We start from the raw sequence: 19,994 nt of genomic DNA on the forward strand, positions 1-19,994 counted from the left end.
GCCATTTGCTTTCCTTAATTTGGAAAAAAAATACCTGCTCTGCCAGAGTTATAATAACTCTGCTACCCTCAAGTTCTGTGCCACATTAGCAGGGCCACAGCACAGTTATTAAACTTCTCATGTTCATTGAATATACGCAGTGCTGCCTTTTGGTGGAAAAAAACTGAAAAAATTTCTATTTGTCCTGCCTCTGTCCGTCCTAAGGGCGGTGGACACGTGTCGGCTGCGTGTGCAACGTTTAAAAATCAGACGCACCCAGCTACGTTTTACTGCTGGCTTCGCCATTTGCTTTCCTTAATTGGGAAAAAAATACCTGCTCTGCCAGAGTTATAATAACTCTGCTACCCTCAAGTTCTGTGCCACATTAGCAGGGCCACAGCACAGTTATTAAACTTCTCATGTTCATTGAATATACGCAGTGCTGCCTTTTGGTGGAAAAAAACTGAAAAAATTTCTATTTGTCCTGCCTCTGTCCGTCCTAAGGGCGGTGGACACGTGTCGGCTGCGTGTGCAACGTTTAAAAATCAGACGCACCCAGCTACGTTTTACTCCTGGCTTCGCCATTTGCTTTCCTTAATTGGGAAAAAAATACCTGCTCTGCCAGAGTTATAATAACTCTGCTACCCTCAAGTTCTGTGCCACATTAGCAGGGCCACAGCACAGTTATTAAACTTCTCATGTTCATTGAATATACGCAGTGCTGCCTTTTGGTGGAAAAAAACTGAAAAAATAACTATTTGTCCTGCCTCTGTCCGTCCTAAGGGCTGTGTGTACGTGTCGGCTGCGTGTGCAACGTTTAAAAATCAGACGCACCCAGCTACGTTTTACTGCTGGCTTCGCCATTTGCTTTCCTTAATTGGGAAAAAAATACCTGCTCTGCCAGAGTTATAATAACTCTGCTACCCTCACGTTCTGTGACACATTAGCAGGGCCACAGCACAGTTATTAAACTTCTCATGTTCATTGAATATACGCAGTGCTGCCTTTTGGTGGAAAAAAACTGAAAAAATTTCTATTTGTCCTGCCTCTGTCCGTCCTAGGGGCGGTGGACACGTGTCGGCTGCGTGTGCAACGTTTAAAAATCAGACGCACCCAGCTACGTTTTACTGCTGGCTTCGCCATTTGCTTTCCTTAATTGGGAAAAAAATACCTGCTCTGCCAGAGTTATAATAACTCTGCTACCCTCACGTTCTGTGACACATTAGCAGGGCCACAGCACAGTTATTAAACTTAGATTATTCATTCACTAGAGGCAGTGGGGCCTTTTGTTTTCAAAAAAGGGAAAAAATTATATTTGGCCTGCAGTCTTGCGCCAATTTATTTCCTGCCTGTGAAATCAAATCACTGGTAATACAGCATGCTGAGGGGTAGGGGTAGGCCTAGAGGACGTGGACGCGGCCGAGGACGCGGAGGGCCAAGTCAGGCTGTGGGCACAGGCCGAGCTCCTGATCCAGGTGTGTCGCAGCCGACTGCTGCGCGATTAGGAGAGAGGCACGTTTCTGGCGTCCCCACATTCATCGCCCAATTAATGGGTCCATGCGGGAGACGGTTATTAGAAAATGAGCAGTGTGAGCAGGTCCTGTCCTGGATGGCAGAAAGTGCTTCGAGCAACCTATTGTCAACACGCAGTTCTGCGCCGTCCACTGCTGCAAATCCGAATCCTCTGTCTGCTGCTCCTCCTTCCTCCCAGCCTCCTCACTCCACTACAATGACACCTGCTCAGGAGCGGGAACACTCCCAGGAACTGTTCTCGGGCCCCTGCTTAGATTGGGCAGCAGCGGTTCCTCTCCCACCAGAGGAGTTTATCGTCACTGATGCCCAACCATTCGAAAGTTCCCGGGGTCCGGGGGAAGAGGCTGGGGACTTCCGCCAACTGTCTCAACAACTTTCTGTGGGTGAGGAGGACGATGACGATCAGACACAGTTGTCTTGCAGTGAGGTAGTAGTAAGGGCAGTAAGTCCGAGGGAGCAGCGCACAGAGGATTCGGAGGAAGAGCAGCAGGACGATGAGGTGACTGACCCCACCTGGTGTGCAACGCTTACTCAGGAGGACAGGTCTTCAGAGGGGGAGTCAAGGGCATCAGCAGGGCAGGTTGCAAGAGGCAGTGCGGTGGCCAGGGGTAGAGGCAGGGCCAGACCGAATAATCCACCAAGTGTTTCCCAAAGCGCCCCCTCGCGCCATGCCACCCTGCAGAGGCCGAGGTGCTCTAAGGTCTGGCAGTTTTTCACAGAGACGCCTGACGACCGACGAACAGTGGTGTGCAACCTTTGTCGCGCAAAGCTCAGCCGGGGAGCCAACACCAACAGCCTCACCACCACCACCATGCGCAGACATATGATGGCCAAGCACCCCACAAGGTGGGACGAAGGCCGTTCAGCGCCTCTGGTTTGCACCCCTGCCTCTCCCCCTGTGCCCCAACCTGCCACTGAGATGCAACCCCCCTCTCAGGACACAGGCACTACCGCCTCATGGCCTGCACCCACACCCTCATCTCCGCTGTCCTCGGCCCCATCCAGCAGTGTAGTTCAGCGCACCGTCCAGCCGTCGCTTGCGCAAGTGTTGGAGCGCAAGCGCAAGTACGCCGCCACGCACCCGCACGCTCAAACGTTAACCATCCGCATAGCAAAATTCATCAGCCTTGAGATGCTGCCGTATAGGGTTGTGGAAACTGAGTCCTTCAAAAGTATCATGGAGGCGGCGGCCCCGCGCTACTCAGTTCCCAGTCGCCACTACTTTTCCCGATGTGCCGTCCCAGCCCTGCACGACCACGTCTCCCGCAACATTGCACGCGCCCTCACCAACGCGGTTACTGCCACGGTCCACTTAACAACGGACACGTGGACAAGCACAGGCGGGCAGGGCCACTACATCTCCCTGACGGCACATTGGGTGAATTTAGTGGAGGCTGGGACAGAGTCAGAGCCTGGGACCGCTCACGTCCTACCCACCCCCAGAATTGCGGGCCCCAGCTCGGTGCTGGTATCTGCGGAGGTGTATGCTTCCTCCACTAAAGCACCCTCCTCCTCCTCCTCCTCCTCTGTCTCGCAATCAAGATGTGTTAGCAGCAGCATGTCGCCAGCAGTCGGTGTCGCGCGGTGTGGCAGCACAGCGGTGGGCAAGCGTCAGCAGGCCGTGCTGAAACTACTCAGCTTAGGCAATAAGAGGCACATGGCCCACGAACTGCTGCAGGGTCTGACACAGCAGACCGACTGCTGGCTTGCGCAGCTGAGCCTCCAACCGGGCATGGTCGTGTGTGACAACGGCCGTAACCTGGTGGCGGCTCTGCAGCTCGGCAGCCTCACGCACGTGCCATGCCTGGCCCACGTCTTTAATTTGGTGGTTCAGCGCTTTCTGAAAAGCTACCCACGCTTGTCAGACCTGCTCGTAAAGGCGCGCCAGCTCTGCGCACATTTCCGCAAGTCCCACACGGACGCTGCCACCCTGCGCACCCTGCAACATCACTTTAAGCTGCCAGTGCACCGACTGCTGTGCGACGTGCCCACAGGGTGGAACTCTACGCTCCACATGTTGGCCAGGCTCTATGAACAGCGTAGAGCTATAGTCGAATACCAACTCCAACATGGGCGGCGCAGTGGGAGTCAGCCTCCTCAATTCCTTTCAGAAGAGTGGGCCTGGTTGGCAGACATCTGCCATGTCCTTGGTAATTTTGAGGAGTCTACCCAGGTGGTGAGCGGCGATGCTACAATCATTAGCGTCACCATTCCTCTGCTATGCATCTTGAGAAATTCCCTGCAAACCATAAAGGCAGCTACTTTGCGCTCGGAAACGGGGGCGGTGGAAGACAGTATGCCGCTGGATAGTCAGGGCACCCTCCTGTCTATTTCTCAGCGCGTACAGGAGGAGGAGGAGGAGCATGAGGAGGATGAGGAGGAGGGGGAAGAGACAGCTTGGCCCGCTGCTGACGGTACACCGGCTGATTGCCTGTCATCCTTTCAGCGTGTATGGCCTGAGGAGGAGGAGGAAGAGGATCCTGGCAGTGATCTTCCTAGTGAAGACAGCCATGTGTTGCGTACAGGTACCCTGGCACACATGGCTGACTTCATGTTAGGATGCCTTTCTCGTGACCCTCGCGTTGCACGCATTCTGGCCACAACGGATTACTGGGTGTACACACTGCTCGACCCACGCTATAAGGAGAACCTGCCCACTCTCATTCCCGAAGAGGAAAGGGGTTCGAGAGTGTTGCTATACCACAGGACCCTTGCGGACAAGCTGATGGTAAAATTCCCAGCCGACAGCGCTAGTGGCAGAAGGCGCAGTACCGAGGGCAAGGTAGCAGGGGAGGTGCGGAGATCGAGCAGCATGTACATCCCAGGCAGTGCAACAGTCTTTAAGGGCCTGGACAGCTTTATGGCTCCCCACCAAGACTGTGTCACCGCTCCCCAGTCAAGGCTGAGTCGGCGGGAGCACTGTAAAAGGATGGTGAGGGAGTACGTAGCCGATCGCACGACCGTCCTCCGTGACGCCTCTGCCACCTACAACTACTGGGTGTCGAAGCTGGACACGTGGCCTGAACTAGCGCTGTATGCCCTGGAGGTGCTTGCTTGTCCTGCGGCTAGCGTCTTGTCGGAGAGGGTGTTTAGTGCGGCTGGGGGAATCATCACAGATAAGCGTACCCGCCTGTCAACCGACAGTGCCGACAGGCTAACACTCATCAAGATGAACAAAGCCTAGATTTCCCCAGACTTCTCTTCTCCACCAGCGGACAGCAGCGATACGTAAGCAATACGTAGGCTGCACCCGCGGATGGAAGCTACGTTCTCTCTCACCATCCAAAACGGGGACATTTCTGCTTCATCAATCTGTGTCTAATATTCCTCCTCCTCCTCCTCCTCCTGCTCCTCCTCCTGAAACCTCACGTAATCACGCTGAACGGGCAATTTTTCTTAGGGCCACAAGGCTCACTCATCTAATTTTTCGAAACAATTTTTATATGTTTCAATGCTCTTAAAAGCGTTGAAACTTTAACTTGAACCAATTTTTCGTTAAACTGGGCTGCCTCCAGGCCTAGTTACCACTTAAGCCACATTAACCAAAGCGATTAATGGGTTTCACCTGCCATCTTGGTTGGGCATGGCCAATGTTTACTGAGGTACATTAGTACTGTTGGTACACCAATTTTTTGGGGCCCTCACCTACAGCGTAATCATAGCAATTTGTATGTTCTTCGCCTGCACTCATGGTACAGAAGTGTGTGTGGGGTTGGCCTACACTTTAGCTACATAAATGTAACTTGGGCCTTGGCTATACTAAGGCTACTGAAATGGAACTAAGACTGCGCTCCCACTATACTGCTGCTTCAGAATTGTTACTGGGGCCTGTCTTGAGTGCTACTATTGCTGACATGGAACGAAGACTGCGCTCCCGCTATACTGCTGCTTCGGAATTGTTACTGGGGCCTGTCTTGAGTGCTACTATTGCTGACATGGAACGAAGACTGCGCTCCCGCTATACTGCTGCTTCGGAATTGTTACTGGGGCCTGTCTTGAGTGCTACTATTGCTGACATGGAACAAAGACTGCGCTCCCGCTATACTGCTGCTTCGGAATTGTTACTGGGGCCTGTCTTGAGTGCTACTATTGCTGACATGGAACGAAGACTGCGCTCCCGCTATACTGCTGCTTCGGAATTGTTACTGGGGCCTGTCTTGAGTGCTACTATTGCTGACATGGAACAAAGACTGCGCTCCCGCTATACTGCTGCTTCGGAATTGTTACTGGGGCCTGTCTTGAGTGCTACTATTGCTGACATGGAACGAAGACTGCGCTCCCGCTATACTGCTGCTTCGGAATTGTTACTGGGGCCTGTCTTGAGTGCTACTATTGCTGACATGGAACGAAGACTGCGCTCCTCCTATAATGCTGCTAGTGATATGTTAGTGGGGCCTGTCCTAATGCTACGGCTGAAATGTTACGAATTATGGGCTCTGCCTATACCGCTGCTAATGGTATGTCTCTGGGGTGTGGAAACAGAGGCTTCCCAAAGACATGATGGCGGCGAGGCCATTTCCCACCAACGCGGTTACTGTTAAGGTGCATATAACCACGGACACGTGGAGAGGACACGTAGTGCCTCAAAAACATCCCCCTCCTCCTCCAACAGGGAAAACATTCTTGGCAAATGCCTTTGCATTGGTTCGTCTGGTGGCAGTCCAAGAATTTCACCTTTACCGACACTACAAGAGAGCCCCCCCACCATCCCCCCGCCACGGCCCACTTAATCCTGGCCACATTCCGAAAACCAACAAAATAAAACCGCGCTACTAGGTCCGCAGTCACCACCACATTACCACCAACGCGGTTACTGTTAAGGTGCATATAACCACGGACACGTGGAGAGGACACGTAGTGCCTCAAAAACATCCCCCTCCTCCTCCAACAGGGAAAACATTCTTGGCAAATGCCTTTGCATTGGTTCGTCTGGTGGCAGTCCAAGAATTTCACCTTTACCGACACTACAAGAGAGCCCCCCCACCATCCCCCCGCCACGGCCCACTTAATCCTGGCCACATTCCGAAAACCAACAAAATAAAACCGCGCTACTAGGTCCGCAGTCACCACCACATTACCACCAACGCGGTTACTGTTAAGGTACATATTACCAGTCTGACTGGGGCATGCAGACACCTTGACAGAATGAATAGTGTGTGGCACATAGGTTCCCCATTGCTATGCCCACGTGTGCAGCTCCTGATGGCGGTGGCACAGGATTCTATTTCTCATTGCTTCTGTACAGCATTGTGGGCTATCGCCCCGCCCCTTTTAAAGAGGGTCGCTGCCTAGCCGTGCCAACCCTCTGCAGTGTGTGCCTGCGGTTCCTCCTCATGGCAGACGCACTTCTAAATAGACATGAGCGTGGTGTGGCATGAGGGCAGCTGAAGGCTGCGCAGGGACACTTTGGTGTGCGCTGTGGGGGGGAGGGGGGGCGGTTGGTCAGCATGTAACCCAGGAGAAGTGGCAGCGGAGTGTCATCCAGGCAGTGATTGTGCTTTGTTGTAGCTAGTGTGGTGCTTAGCAAAGGTATGCCATGCTAATGAGGGCTTTTCAGAAGTAAAAGTTTTTGGGAGGGGGGGGGCCCCACTCTTGCTGCTATTGTGGCTTAATAGTGGGACCTGTGAACTTGAGATGCAGCCCAACACGTAGCCCCTCGCCTGCCCTATCCGTTGCTGTGTCGTTCCCATCACTTTGTTGAATTGCCCAGATTTTCACACATGAAAACCTTAGCGAGCATCGGCGAAATGCAAAAATGCTCTGGTCGCCCATTGACTTCAATGGGGTTCGTTATTCGAAACGAACCCTCGAACATCGCGGGAAGTTCGTTTCGAATAACGAACACCCGAACATTTTGGTGTTCGCTCATCTCTATTAAATACCTAATCAATTATATAATTAATGTCATGAAAAAGAAGACTTACTGTATGCAGTGCCAGCATCTCTCTCTTCTTTTTGATTCATATTTTTTCTGCTTCTTACAACTGAATCATAAAACTATTTAAAAAAAACACTAATTCTTCAGACAACGTATACTCATCTAATAGTCTGCATATTTCCCAATCTTGTGATATACTTTCATAATTTTTTTTGTTTGTTTTATCACTGTAAATGAAGTTTGAAGTGCAGCCCCTCTGCAACTCACTGCCTGTTGTTAGGCAATCAGCTTCCTTAGCAACTAGGATGTTAGGACATCTTCTTAGCTGTGGAGGAAGAGCCATCTTCACAGGCTCAGCTTCCCTGCACTCACATTATTTTCAGACCCACAGTCAGTGTGTACAGAATCTTTGCCCCTCCTGATGTTTTATTTACCTAACCAGCTATGTACACTTACTTTCATGCTGTAGGCAAATTAGCATAATTCTTATTGGACTGATCTTTATTAACTGCTTTACTAGGTCTTGTGTGTTTTCATGGTCAGATCATATATAGAGCAGTGATCTTTATTTGCTGTGAACATGCAAACGCACAAGACCTAGTAAAGCAGTTAATAAAGAAAATCTAATTACAATGATGCTGCTTTGCCTATATCAAGCTAGAGACTTGCATAATGCCTACAACATAAAGATAAGTGCAGACACCAGGAGAGGTAAATCTAATATCAGGAGAGGCAGAGATCTGAGAACATGGACAGCAGTGTGTGTGCAGGAGAGCTTGTGAAGATAGCCAATTGCCCATAGCTAAGAAGACATTGTAAATTGTAGCTGCTAAAGAAGCTGAATGCCTAACAACAGTTAGTGGATTGCAGAGGGGATGCACTTTCCACCTACTGCATTCTGCATATATTTCAGGCTGAATGTAAACATAGTAAACTTTCCACTGAAGCGTATGGAAAGTGTTATGGCTGGAGATTTGCGAATGAGGATCAAGTATTATTTGCATATAGCTGTACAGTGAGCCCCATGAATTTAATGATGCCCCGAAGCACCCAAATATGACACTTTATGGAACCCATGAAAAATGAAGTCACACGCTAAATAAAGTGTTTAAAATATAACAGTTCATCATAAATTCATTGACAGATGCTTTCAGCTAAATGATGACTGTAGAAACTCTCTTATCCCTCATAGTATATAGATATATAGATAGATTGATTGATCAATCTAACTATATCCTATTGAAAATAACAAAATAGCTAAAAATTGGTTATTACAAAGTTCTTATATAGATAAATGTGCCTTAATGGTTTTTGTCTGAAAATGTATCAGTAGTACTATAGAACATATGTGTTTATAAGTCGGTGAAAATGGTGTAAATTGAGCACAGGCATGTTATATTTGGTGAAATTCGCTAGGTATGTTATATGCAATTCTCTTTCTTAGGCTAGTTTCACATCTGCCTCGGAACGTACGGCAAGACATTTCGCTACTAGAGATGAGCGAGTATACTCGCTAAGGCTAACTACTCGAGCGAGTAGTGCCTTAGTCGAGTATCTGCCCGCTCGTGTCTAAAGATTCGGCTGCCAGCGGCGGGCGGGGAGCGGTGGGGGAGAGCGGGGAGGAACGGAGGGGAGATCTCTCTCCCCCCAGCTCACTGCCGCAACTCACCTGTCACCCGCGCCGGCAGCCGAATCTTTAGAAACGAGCGGTCAGATACTCGACTAAGGCACTACTCGCTCGAGTAGTTAGCCTTAGCGAGTATACTCGCTCATCTCTATTCGCTACGGATCTGGCTCAAAATGCTGTAAGAAAAAGCACTGCATGCCTCACTTTTATTCCATGCAAAGAATGGGCAACTAGGCAGAAAGTCAATGGGGTCCGTCCGGCGCTGTTCGTTTCTGTCCATAGACTGAACCATGTGGACATGGGGATTCCCCATCCTGTTCCCTGACCTGAGCAGGAAAGCGGAATCCCAAGCGCAGATGTGAAACTACCCTAAGGTCCAATGTCCACGGTCAGATTTTATTTATAAAATCTGCGCGTGTCTCCCGCGCGGGAGATCCCCAGATCTAGAATCCCATAGGGATGCATTAGCATCCGCAGGGCAATTTAATGCATGCGGATGTGACTTTTTTGCCTGTGTGCCGGGCAGAAGAAAGAAGATAAGGGCACAATGGAGGAGAGCCCCGCAGTTCCGGACAGGTGAGTATATATAATTTTTGGCCTCATGGCTGCAGGCATGGGTGGAAACCACTGCAGGATTCCACACTTGGAAACAGTGCATGGTCCTGGACATGAGGCCTGGCCTTACACTACATATTCAGTAGAGTGTATACATGCAAATATATAAATATACACACTCTAGTATGTTAAAAAGTGGTGCATTTTAAATTAAACATTAGACTTTTTTTGCAACTTATGCAAAAATAATCCACATAGATCCAATGACTGATGTGTATAGGTATATATAGTATTCAATTTGGGGCATTTTGATTGGTATATCTAGATAAATTTTCTGTAAAATCCTTTTTGATTGTGTTTATTAACAAGATTAAACAAGGATTTGAAGTGAATGTCCAAATTTAAAAGACCCTTCATTTTAGCTGCTAATATAAAATGTCTGCCATATCTGTTGTAGGCTCTACAGAAAATGACACTACCGTAGTAGATATTGAATGCCTTTAGCAAACTGTGGAAATGGAAATCAAAATCATTTGTGAAAAGATATTTTTGACATTCTGACATCTGAAAGCAGCTAATGCCAGGGGTGTGTTTATTTGTATTTATTGCTTAATTATACTGTTATGGTACAGAACTAACTAGATCAAGGTTCCTGGAGCAAAGTTTTGACTGCTGTATGAAATGTGCCATGACCACATACTTGAAGCAAAAAGCACTTGAGCTGCTCTTCACCAGGGCAAACATGTGTCAAAGGGACACTTTTTCAAAAACCATGCCACTTAAGCAAGTTAAAGAGATTGTCTGTTGCAGAAAAACCATCCTCAGATACTCTACTATGAAATTTTGAGTTATTGGAAAGGAGGTCCCATGTTCCGTGCCATCATTTATTAGTTAGAGTGGAGAGTATCTCTAACTCTGATGAACCCAGTGCCTCTGTACATTCCATCTGGACAGTCTATTCATCTTAATGGGGCATTTGTAAGGCCTAATTTCCCATTGATGCTGGGATACCCTACAGATTACCTGAAGGACCCAGCAGTGGGATTCCCTTTGATTGGCTTATCAACGAGCAACTCATTTAACGAAAAAATAAATTATTCAAGGCAGCCAGTATTTATTTATTCGTTTTTCAAGTTAGAGAAACAATTTAACATTGTCCAATTGCAACTACAAAATGCAAGTTACATATTTACATGTTTACATAGGCTTGTCCCTATCTACGACAGTAGACTGGGACAGGTTCAGGAACACGTTGTTACAGAAATTAGAACGAATTAGAAAACTGTAAACTGAAATAATGGTCAACCTAAATATTCCCTTATGATGGGAATTGTCTGCTAGCTCCCCAAAGCCCAGCCAGCCTTTTTAAACACTGTAATTGTGCATTGAATGTTACTTCTTTAATGTAGAAAACTACACCCTACTCTCTCTACATAGCAGGAGATGGAAACCTTGCTGCTTTGTTAACAAGGTAACATATATACGAAATGAGTGCTGAAGCTACAATGCTTCTATAATTGCTTTTCTATAACTACTTGTAGTTTTTTCAACACTGAATCCAATAAAGGGGTTTTCCAGGCAACACCCGCAGTCAGTGCTGGGCTACACCGGAGTCGGAGTGCAAATATGAGCCCTGACCACTACACAGGGACTAGAGCAACAGCTTTCACTCTGACCCCAGTGTATCTTGGCACTGACAACCTGCACTGCCTGGAAAACCCTTGTAGGCATTTCATTCCCTACAACATTCCAGGCCTAGAAATTTCTGCTCCTTTTTACAGCTACATAGAACATTAACATCAAACCTTTCCCATAACCCTTTTCCAGTACCCCCAAGAATGTAATTGACCGTGTCATTATAACATAAAAGTGGCAATCAAACTGGCAATTCATTAGAACCAACATTTCATTCACAGGTCTTAGGGTGCGTTCACACGAACGTATATCGGCTTGGTTTTCACGCTGAGCCGATATACGTCCTCCTCGTGTGCAGGGGGGGAGGATGGAAGAGCCAGGGGCAGGAACTGAGGCCCCCTCTCTGCCTCCTCTCCGCCCCTCTGCACTATTTGCAATGAGAGGAGGCAGAATGGGGCGGGGCTAAGTTCCGGGAATTAGCCCCACCCCCGTTCCGCCTCTCCCCATTGCAAATAGTGGAGAGGGGTGGAGAGCAGGCAGAGAGGGGGCGGGAGCTGAGTTTCTGCTCCTGGGCTCTTCCAGCCTCCCCCCCCCCCTGCACATGAGGACAACGTATATCGGCTCGGCGTGAAAACCGAGCCGATATACGTTCGTGTGAACGCACCCTCAATCTGAAGCCCACACGAAGACAATGTGTCCAATGTATTTTAGGCACAAACAATACATTTGGTGCATCTTGGGAAATCTTCGCACCCCAAACTAAAATCTACACCGCCTATGAGCATAGATTTAATCTCTAATTTACACCAATTTCAGGAATAAGTTATAGTGAGTCTGTTGAGCTGTAGGTGTTCCCACCCATTCCCTCTAAACCCTATTCACTATTTAGAACAATGTAGAAAGCAGATAAAAATAATTAAAAAGACACATTTTTGTACAAAATGTATAGCTTGCAAAAAATATAACTTTTCAGCCACAATAGTGGCACACAGCTTTCATAAACTCCCCCTTTTCTCCATGACACATATATTTTACATATGCTGTTCAAGCTGAAAGCACGATAAAATGTCTACCTAACAATGTAGAGTGTATATTGGGCAGTGAGAAGTGGAAGAGCAAATAGGGGGCTGCAGGAACTAGTGTATCTGCAGCAGAACTCTTAGAAAGGAAAGCATCAGGCAACATTACAAAGTTTGTCCCCAAGACTGGAAAGTTGCTTTAAAGGGGTTGTCTCGCGAAAGCAAGTGGGGTTATACACTTCTGTATGGCCATATTAATGCACTTTGTAATATACATCGTGCATTAAATATGAGCCATACAGAAGTTATTCACTTACCTGCTCCGTTGCTAGCGTCCCCGTCGCCATGGCTCCGTCTAATTTCGGTGTCTTCTTGCTTTTTTAGACGCGCTTGCGCAGATGGGTCTTCTCCCTTCGGCTCGGCTTGGAAGCAGCGGCGTTTTGGCTCCGCCCCTTGTACGTGTCATCACGTAGCTCCGCCCCCGTCACATGTGCCGATTCCAGCCTCCTGATTGGCTGGAATCGGCACATGTGATGGGGGCGGAGCTACGCGTTGACGCGTACAAGGGGGCGGAGCCAAAACGCCGCTGCTTCCGAGCCGAAGGGAGAAGACCCATCTGCGCAAGCGCGTCTAAAAAAGCAAGAAGACACCGAAATTAGACGGAGCCATGGAGACCGGGGACGCTAGCAACGGAGCAGGTAAGTGAATAACTTCTGTATGACTCATATTTAATGAACGATGTATATTACAAAGTGCATTAATATGGCCATACAGAAGTACTTAACCCCACTTGCTTTCGCGAGACAACCCCTTTAAGGACCTACATGTAAGGATTGTCTTTTTCAAAACTATAGTCACCACTTTCACTAAATGTGAATTGTGTAGATAGTTGCATTATTACACAGAATAAATGTCATCTAAGATAATACTAAATATTTTTTAGGTTATCTATTTCTTGGCTTCTGATGAAATTTCTCAAGTCCGGGCCTAATGGTTACAGGTCAAAATGAAAAGAAATAGATATCCATGGACTAACACTAATATAAATGGAATATCATAAGCCACTAAACATAATGAGCATGATGTTGCCTCTGTAAGAGAGGGATTTTGAATGATTTTCGAGAACGATTGTTAATGCAGTTTTAATTATAGGTACAAGAAGACACAAGAAACCTTAAGCCAAGCTGGGATGAAAGCTTCTGCTGCAATAACAAATGTGGGAAGTGCCATTGGCAAGAAGCTGGGAGATATGAGGTACTTACATCAGTACAGCACAATCAATTTTTTCAACTGCTAAAGTAATTTAAGAGGTTATGGTTACCAAGGAACATCTACAATTACGTAAGTTTGTAGAATATCTTAAACTCTAAGCAAGAAGTCCATGGCAGGATGTTTTGCAATTCATCAACTTGATTCCAATGATTGTCAAATTTGCTAAGCTATGTGTACGTCTAGGTTGAAATAACACTGGCTTATTTTGTTTGGGAAAATGCTGGGTGGCATGGCAAAAGTCTAACAGACCCTGATACAGCCAATGGGATCTATTGGGCAGCATTTTGATCATAGAATGAAGCTGTTCACAGATGGCATTCCGTTTTCCTGTTCTAAAATGGAATGTCAAATATAACTGAATGTGAACTTGGTGTTAATAGGCACAGAGAGTCTTTGTACATGCAAATTGGCTGATGAGTTTTCTTTGATCCTGGACAATGCTGAACACCGTCAGCTGTATAATGCAGATGAAATCTGCTATGGATGGCATGGATTCAGCTCCTGAGCCTATTCCATTACCACCCTGTAAATGCACATCACATGGCATTGACCATCTTATGGCAGCAGCGTGTATGTATGGCAGATGTCACCAAGGGACTAACGGCTAGTGATACTAACAAAGAAGTCTCATTATAGACATGGGCTGTTGGGTACTGATGTGTTTTCCGGTATTCATGCCATGACACCTGTTAAATGCTCATTTATTGTGCTCTGGCTTCTTCTGGTTTTGCCCTTTTCAGGATCATCCTACAATGGAATAAACTGGCAAACCGTTCCTATTTTGGTACAAACATGATAAAATTAGGTTTTGAATTTTGTTTCTTAATGAATGACCTTACTGGCATAAAAACTGTGGAAGTCATTACAGTGGTAATAATGTTACTATAAATTAATTGCTCATTACTCTGCAAGGCCTACTAGATTATAATTTAATATACAGAGAGGATTTTGCCCAGTCTATGTATGTCACCTAATGGCTATGCATTCGCACTAATTAATGTAATTCATATTTAACCATTTAATTGTGAAAAAGTCAATGCCACATTTTCTTGCTACAATTTCACTGTTTAAAATATATTAATAAAATTAAGTTGAAAATCAGGTCAATCACTCCAAAAAGTAAATTGGCTGCAGAGTCTAGAGTTTAGAATATAATTTTCCATCAGCTCCCAGGGAACATATTTGATTGCATAATTCAACTTTTGTGTGCTTGAAGAAGTAAGCATGATTGTGCCTGAAGGCTGCATGCTCACTGCTCACATTAAGTGTATTTCCTTTGTGTTGTAGCTCATAACTTTTATAACATTCCTTCCTTTTCATTCCTCTGCTGCAGATCGCACTCTATTAGGTAAGACATTACAATAAGAATGTCTCCTGTCAATTCTGTAAAATGTAGGGCATATTTTTCATGTAAACACAAACACTATTGTCTCTCCTCATAATAATGTACAGAGGTATAAAGACATAAGTGTTAGAGGTAACAATAAGGAGGTTTCACACCTGCATTGGTGATTCCTTTTTCCTGCTTTGTTGGGAAGCAGGAAAGGGAAATCTCCATAAATGAACGATTCCGTCTCTGGACCGAACTGAACAGCGCCGGGTGGACCTCATTAACTATAATGATGTCCATCCACTTTCCGTCCACTTTGCGGCTCTTAGACGGAAGAAAAAGTGCATTTTCTTCCAGCATTTTGAGCCAGATCCATGGTAGAACCTCTGGCTGGAGGTTCCAAAACAAATGTGAAGCCAACCTGATCTGTAGGCCTGATGCTAAGAAGTTACCTAAGATGACTTAATATATTTGATGCATTTTGGATTGTTGTAAAGTCAGTAAATTAAATTCACACGCGCTTTGAGCAGGCGAACATGGTACTGGTGTATCTTGTCTTCACCAGAGTTATGGGTGTAGACATGGGCTGGCCTGCCGAAGCTAGAGGGCATGCCCACAGCTCCGATTGGCTGTACTGAGCTGAGGACATTTTCTGAACCCGCTTTTCTGGCCCCCCCGCTCTGCTAATCTGCTAACCTCTGGCAAGTATGTTCCTCCTTGTCCCCTGCTCTGCTAACCTCTGGCAAGTATGTTCCTCCTTCTCCTCCTGGCCCCACTCGACTGCTTCTTTGTCCCAAGCACTTTCCCCACACGCTCTGGCAACTCTGTTCCTCTGGCCCCCGCTGTACTGTCTCATTCTTCCCAAGCAGTTCTCAGACACTGATATAGCGGGAGGCCAGCCGTCCGACTGCCACTGTGGGGGAGTTGCACCGCTGCTATGCGCTGGCTGACTGGGAGATCTGAGACAGCGGGGTAGAGAGACAGCGCGCCGCGGCCGACTTCAGTGGAGGAGGACTACGGCAGCACGCATGGCAGAGTAAATGGCAGTCCGTGGGGGTGACTGTCAGCACAGGAGCTGAGAGGGGAGAAGGGAGAGCACCTGTGACAGTGAAAGTAGCCGGGAGGGGGCTCGGTGCAGGTTTGTCTCCGACAGCTAATCTGGAGCTGCGGGTATTCCCTTTAAGCTCTGGCAGGCCAGGTCTCCACACGAGATACACCAGTACCAGCAAATATTTGTGCTGAAATTTGCTCCATTTCCTGAATTTACTTCTAATAAAACTGTCTAAAAGTTTTAGAACATGCTCCATCTTGCCCAGTTTTCCAACATTTGGAAAACATGATGCAAACAGTGACATTTTTACACAGGTTGAATCTTTTTACACAAAATGTACATTTTTGGGGCTCAGCTTATTATCAAAAACTGTCATAACTGATTAATAAATGTTGCCTAGGTCTCCAGTCATTTAGCCAATGAAGGCAAGCAACACATAAAAAGAGAGAATCCCTACTCCTATAGGTGTAAGCCAACTCCAATTCCAAGATAGAAAGGCTTGCTTGTTTGTGCCTCATTCTCAGACATACAGCAAACTGAAGCTCAGTTCCCTCTTCACTGTATTAATTTTCTTCATGAAGTAGAAAAGCACTTTTTACCCTTTTTAACATCTTTCCCGTGCCGAAAAGTTTGAGATATTTGTCGTTTTCAAACTGAATTTTTTCTGTTTGTGAGATAGATACTCATACCACACAAAATAGTTAATAAATAGCATTTACCATTTAACATGTCTACTCTACTTTGGCATCTTTTTGTAAGCATTCTTTTATTTTGTTTGACTGTCACAAGGCTTATAAGTATTGGGGCATTTTTTCTAATTTTGAAGAAAATAGCCCAAACCTATTTTTTATGGGACTATTTTAGTTTCTGGAGTGCATTTCAGAACCCTGTATATTAGAGACACCTATAAATTACCCCTTTTTAAATCTGTACCCCTCAAAGTTTTCAAAATAGTGTTTATAAAGTTTGTTAACTCCTTAGCTGTTTAGTAGACCTCATTTTGGAAACTACAGCCCTCAAGGAATTGGAAGTGGAATATTGAGGTTTTTGACCCCACAGATATTTTAAAATTTTGGTGGGTCTTTTATTTGGAAAAAAAAATTATCTCGGAATTTGTTTTCCAATATCTTCCAAGTACGGATGGGCCTTAGAGGGAAAGGAGCACTATTAGGCTTTTGGAGTGCAGATTTTAGTGGAATAATTTTGGAGCACCATGTCACATTTGCAAGTCTCTGATGTGCCCACAACAGTTAACCACCCAGAAAGTGATTTGTATTTTGGACACTTGAGCCCTCAAAGAGTTCATCATGGGGCATAGTGAGTGTTTTCACTTCACAGGTGTTTGGTGGTAAATGTTAACATTAGACCATGAAAATTAAAAATTGCAATTTTTTCAAAATACATAGGTTTAGCCTCAACTTTGTTATTTTCACAAGGCTGCACACAGTTTTAGGCTGTTTTCACACGGGCAACAAAATTGCGTGGTTTTGCTGCAATGCGATAGCGCAAGAGCACACATGCATGTGAAACCCATGTTTTCGAATGGGTTCCTTCATATTAGCAATGTTTTCTCTAAGGCTATCTTGCAAGAAAAAAAATGGTGGCATGCTTTATATTGCCGCAATTTGCAATGTTTTGTAACTCATGTTTCCCTATGCAGCCGTCGTTTTTGTTGCATCGGATGAAATTGCTGAGTTCGTGCAATGTCACTTTAACATTAGAAAGTCCTATTATCCTTCTTGCGAAAACATCACAGCAAAATAACACTAGAAAGTCGTGTGAGAAAATGCAGTGATGTCACACAAAGATTGCGGGATGAGTTAGTTTATTTATACCATTCTGGAGTGCATATGACTTTTTGTTCTCTTTTTTTTCTTTTTTTTTTTTTTTCGTTTTTCGGAGGCAAGATGATCAAAATCAACAGTTCTCACTTTTTTATTTTTACTGTGTGCACCTTGGTAGATAGCTAACATACTTACTTTACAGTATGGGTTATTACGAAAGCAGCAATACTAGTTTTGTAGTTTTTCCTGTTTTTCCCATAATAATTTTTTATCATAAAAATGATGATTTTTATTTTTTATGGGATTTTTATTTTTACACGAAAACATTTTTATTAATTTTTTTGCAACATTTGTTCTTCCCACAAGGAAACATTAGATCATTTCATTGCATAGATTATGCACTGTAGTACTTATGTAGTGCAGAGGCATGTTAGGCTTGTTACTGCAGTTTGCGTAACTCCCATTCACTTCTATAAAAGTTACAAAAATAGTATAGCATTGCTGGGCACCAATTCAAACATAGGTCTCATGCACAAGGCACACGCAGATTTACACAATGGAAGACCTGCGAACCTGTGCGGAAATGAGTTTCAAATGCTTGCTGGCGATCGTTTTTCCGTCCGGATGTATGCGGATGCACAGCGGATCGTCCGCGTGGAAAATAAATTGCAAGCCCAAAGTGACTGCCTTCCCTCCCCTCTCCACTTCCCTAATTGGTCTCCAAGTAACCAGCCTACATTGCTTCCATAGAGATCATGGAGCCCATCCACGTGTAATCCACAGTAAAATGGAGCATGCTGCGATATCTTTTCCGCACGCAGGATGCGCAGATCAAATCTGCATGAGTGCATGGAGCTGGGGAAGCTCCATGCTTTCCTATGGGCGACTAGCACAGTGGATTTTCCGCGGGGTGCCGATTGCATATTCAGCAAATCAAATCCGCCCATGTGCACAAGGCTATAGAGGTATTCCAATCACAGAAATGTTTGGTTGAGATGGGAATATTCCTTTAATTCATCATACGAAAAGAAAACATGAACAGCGCTTACAGACAGAACATGAAGTTGCAAAGTCTGCAACAGGATCTACAAAATCTACATGTACTTTATAGCACAGCTGGCCTCCCATGTAGCAAAGTAGATATTGGCCCTCACAAGTACAGGTTCTTGGATGTGACAGCAGTCTCTGTACACCATATAGTTACACTCTGAATCTGCATGCCGTGCTGTTACAATATCAAATCTTGGTTATGTCACAGAATATGGATGCACACAATAATATCCCACCACAAGGATAATAAATACACAGTGCAGGAATAATAAAGTGATGACACAAAACGTGAATACGATAAGGGATAGTGCACAAAGTGATGTTGAAATCTCCAAAGTGTAGTGCCAGCCCAGGAATAGTTATATACACACTGATTTCACTATCTACAATAATCACTATTACAGTGCAGCAATTATGCACATAGTGATGTCGCAGTATAGTAATAATAATCACAGTGTATTAAAGTATTAAAGTAGAGGGCTTGGACACAATATGATGGGATAAAACAAGAATAATGAATACAGTCATAGATAAAAAGTAATGTGACATCATTGCAAAGAAGAGTTGCATACAGTGATGTCATAGAATAGTAAACATGCACAAATTATATTAGGATTTCACGACACAGGAGTACAAAAAAAATACAATAATATTACTGGACAATTGAACAGTGATGTCATACTGCAGGGAAATTTATTACAATGATGTTACTGCAAATAGATAAGAACACAGTGATAAATGTAATGGGTAATGCGCACTGTGATGTCACAGTACTGACAAAATAATCATAACTGGTGCTCTTCCCTGTGGCTGTTGGGTACCCTCTGGGATTAAAACACCTTTCTTTCTTCACTCTTACCGTAATAGAAGTTGTTAACCCTATCAATTGCTCATAAAGTACTATGCACTTAAACAGATGTCCACAATGTATATTAATTAAAAAAATGGCTGGTGACATTTGATGGATGTTTTTAAAGTTACTGCTGCTACATAAGGGGTGCACAACCTTTTACATCATAGGCCAGATTTTACCACAACCAATACCACAAAAAGACAAAAGTTATTGGCATCGAAGATCTTTATGGCAGTATATGCCATAATTACCCAATAGCTGGGGGTTTCAATTCTGGGAAGCCCATCTATTGGGAGAATAGGAGTCCCCTCCTCTCCTGGTTGTCACTCCAGAGAAGAGCAGACATTGTGGACCGTTTCAAAACGTCTATAAACTTCAAAATAGAAAACCCTACAGGGCCCGCGACATATTACCCCTCGAAAATGGTG

At 45.3% G+C, this 19,994-nt stretch overlaps 1 protein-coding gene across 1 annotated transcript in view; it reads left to right on the plus strand.

Moving 5' to 3' along the window:
- TPD52L1 (TPD52 like 1) overlaps positions 1 to 19,994 on the plus strand; it is a 148,917-nt gene that overhangs the window by 116,166 nt on the left and 12,757 nt on the right. The window contains exon 4 of the mRNA XM_066606719.1: positions 13,379 to 13,480. Within this exon, the coding sequence (XP_066462816.1) occupies positions 13,379 to 13,480 (102 nt within the window). The remainder of the gene's footprint in view (positions 1 to 13,378; positions 13,481 to 19,994) is intronic.

Source organism: Eleutherodactylus coqui, chromosome 1 (genome assembly GCF_035609145.1).
Source record: "Eleutherodactylus coqui strain aEleCoq1 chromosome 1, aEleCoq1.hap1, whole genome shotgun sequence".
In the NCBI taxonomy this organism is placed as follows: Eukaryota; Metazoa; Chordata; class Amphibia; order Anura; family Eleutherodactylidae; genus Eleutherodactylus; species Eleutherodactylus coqui.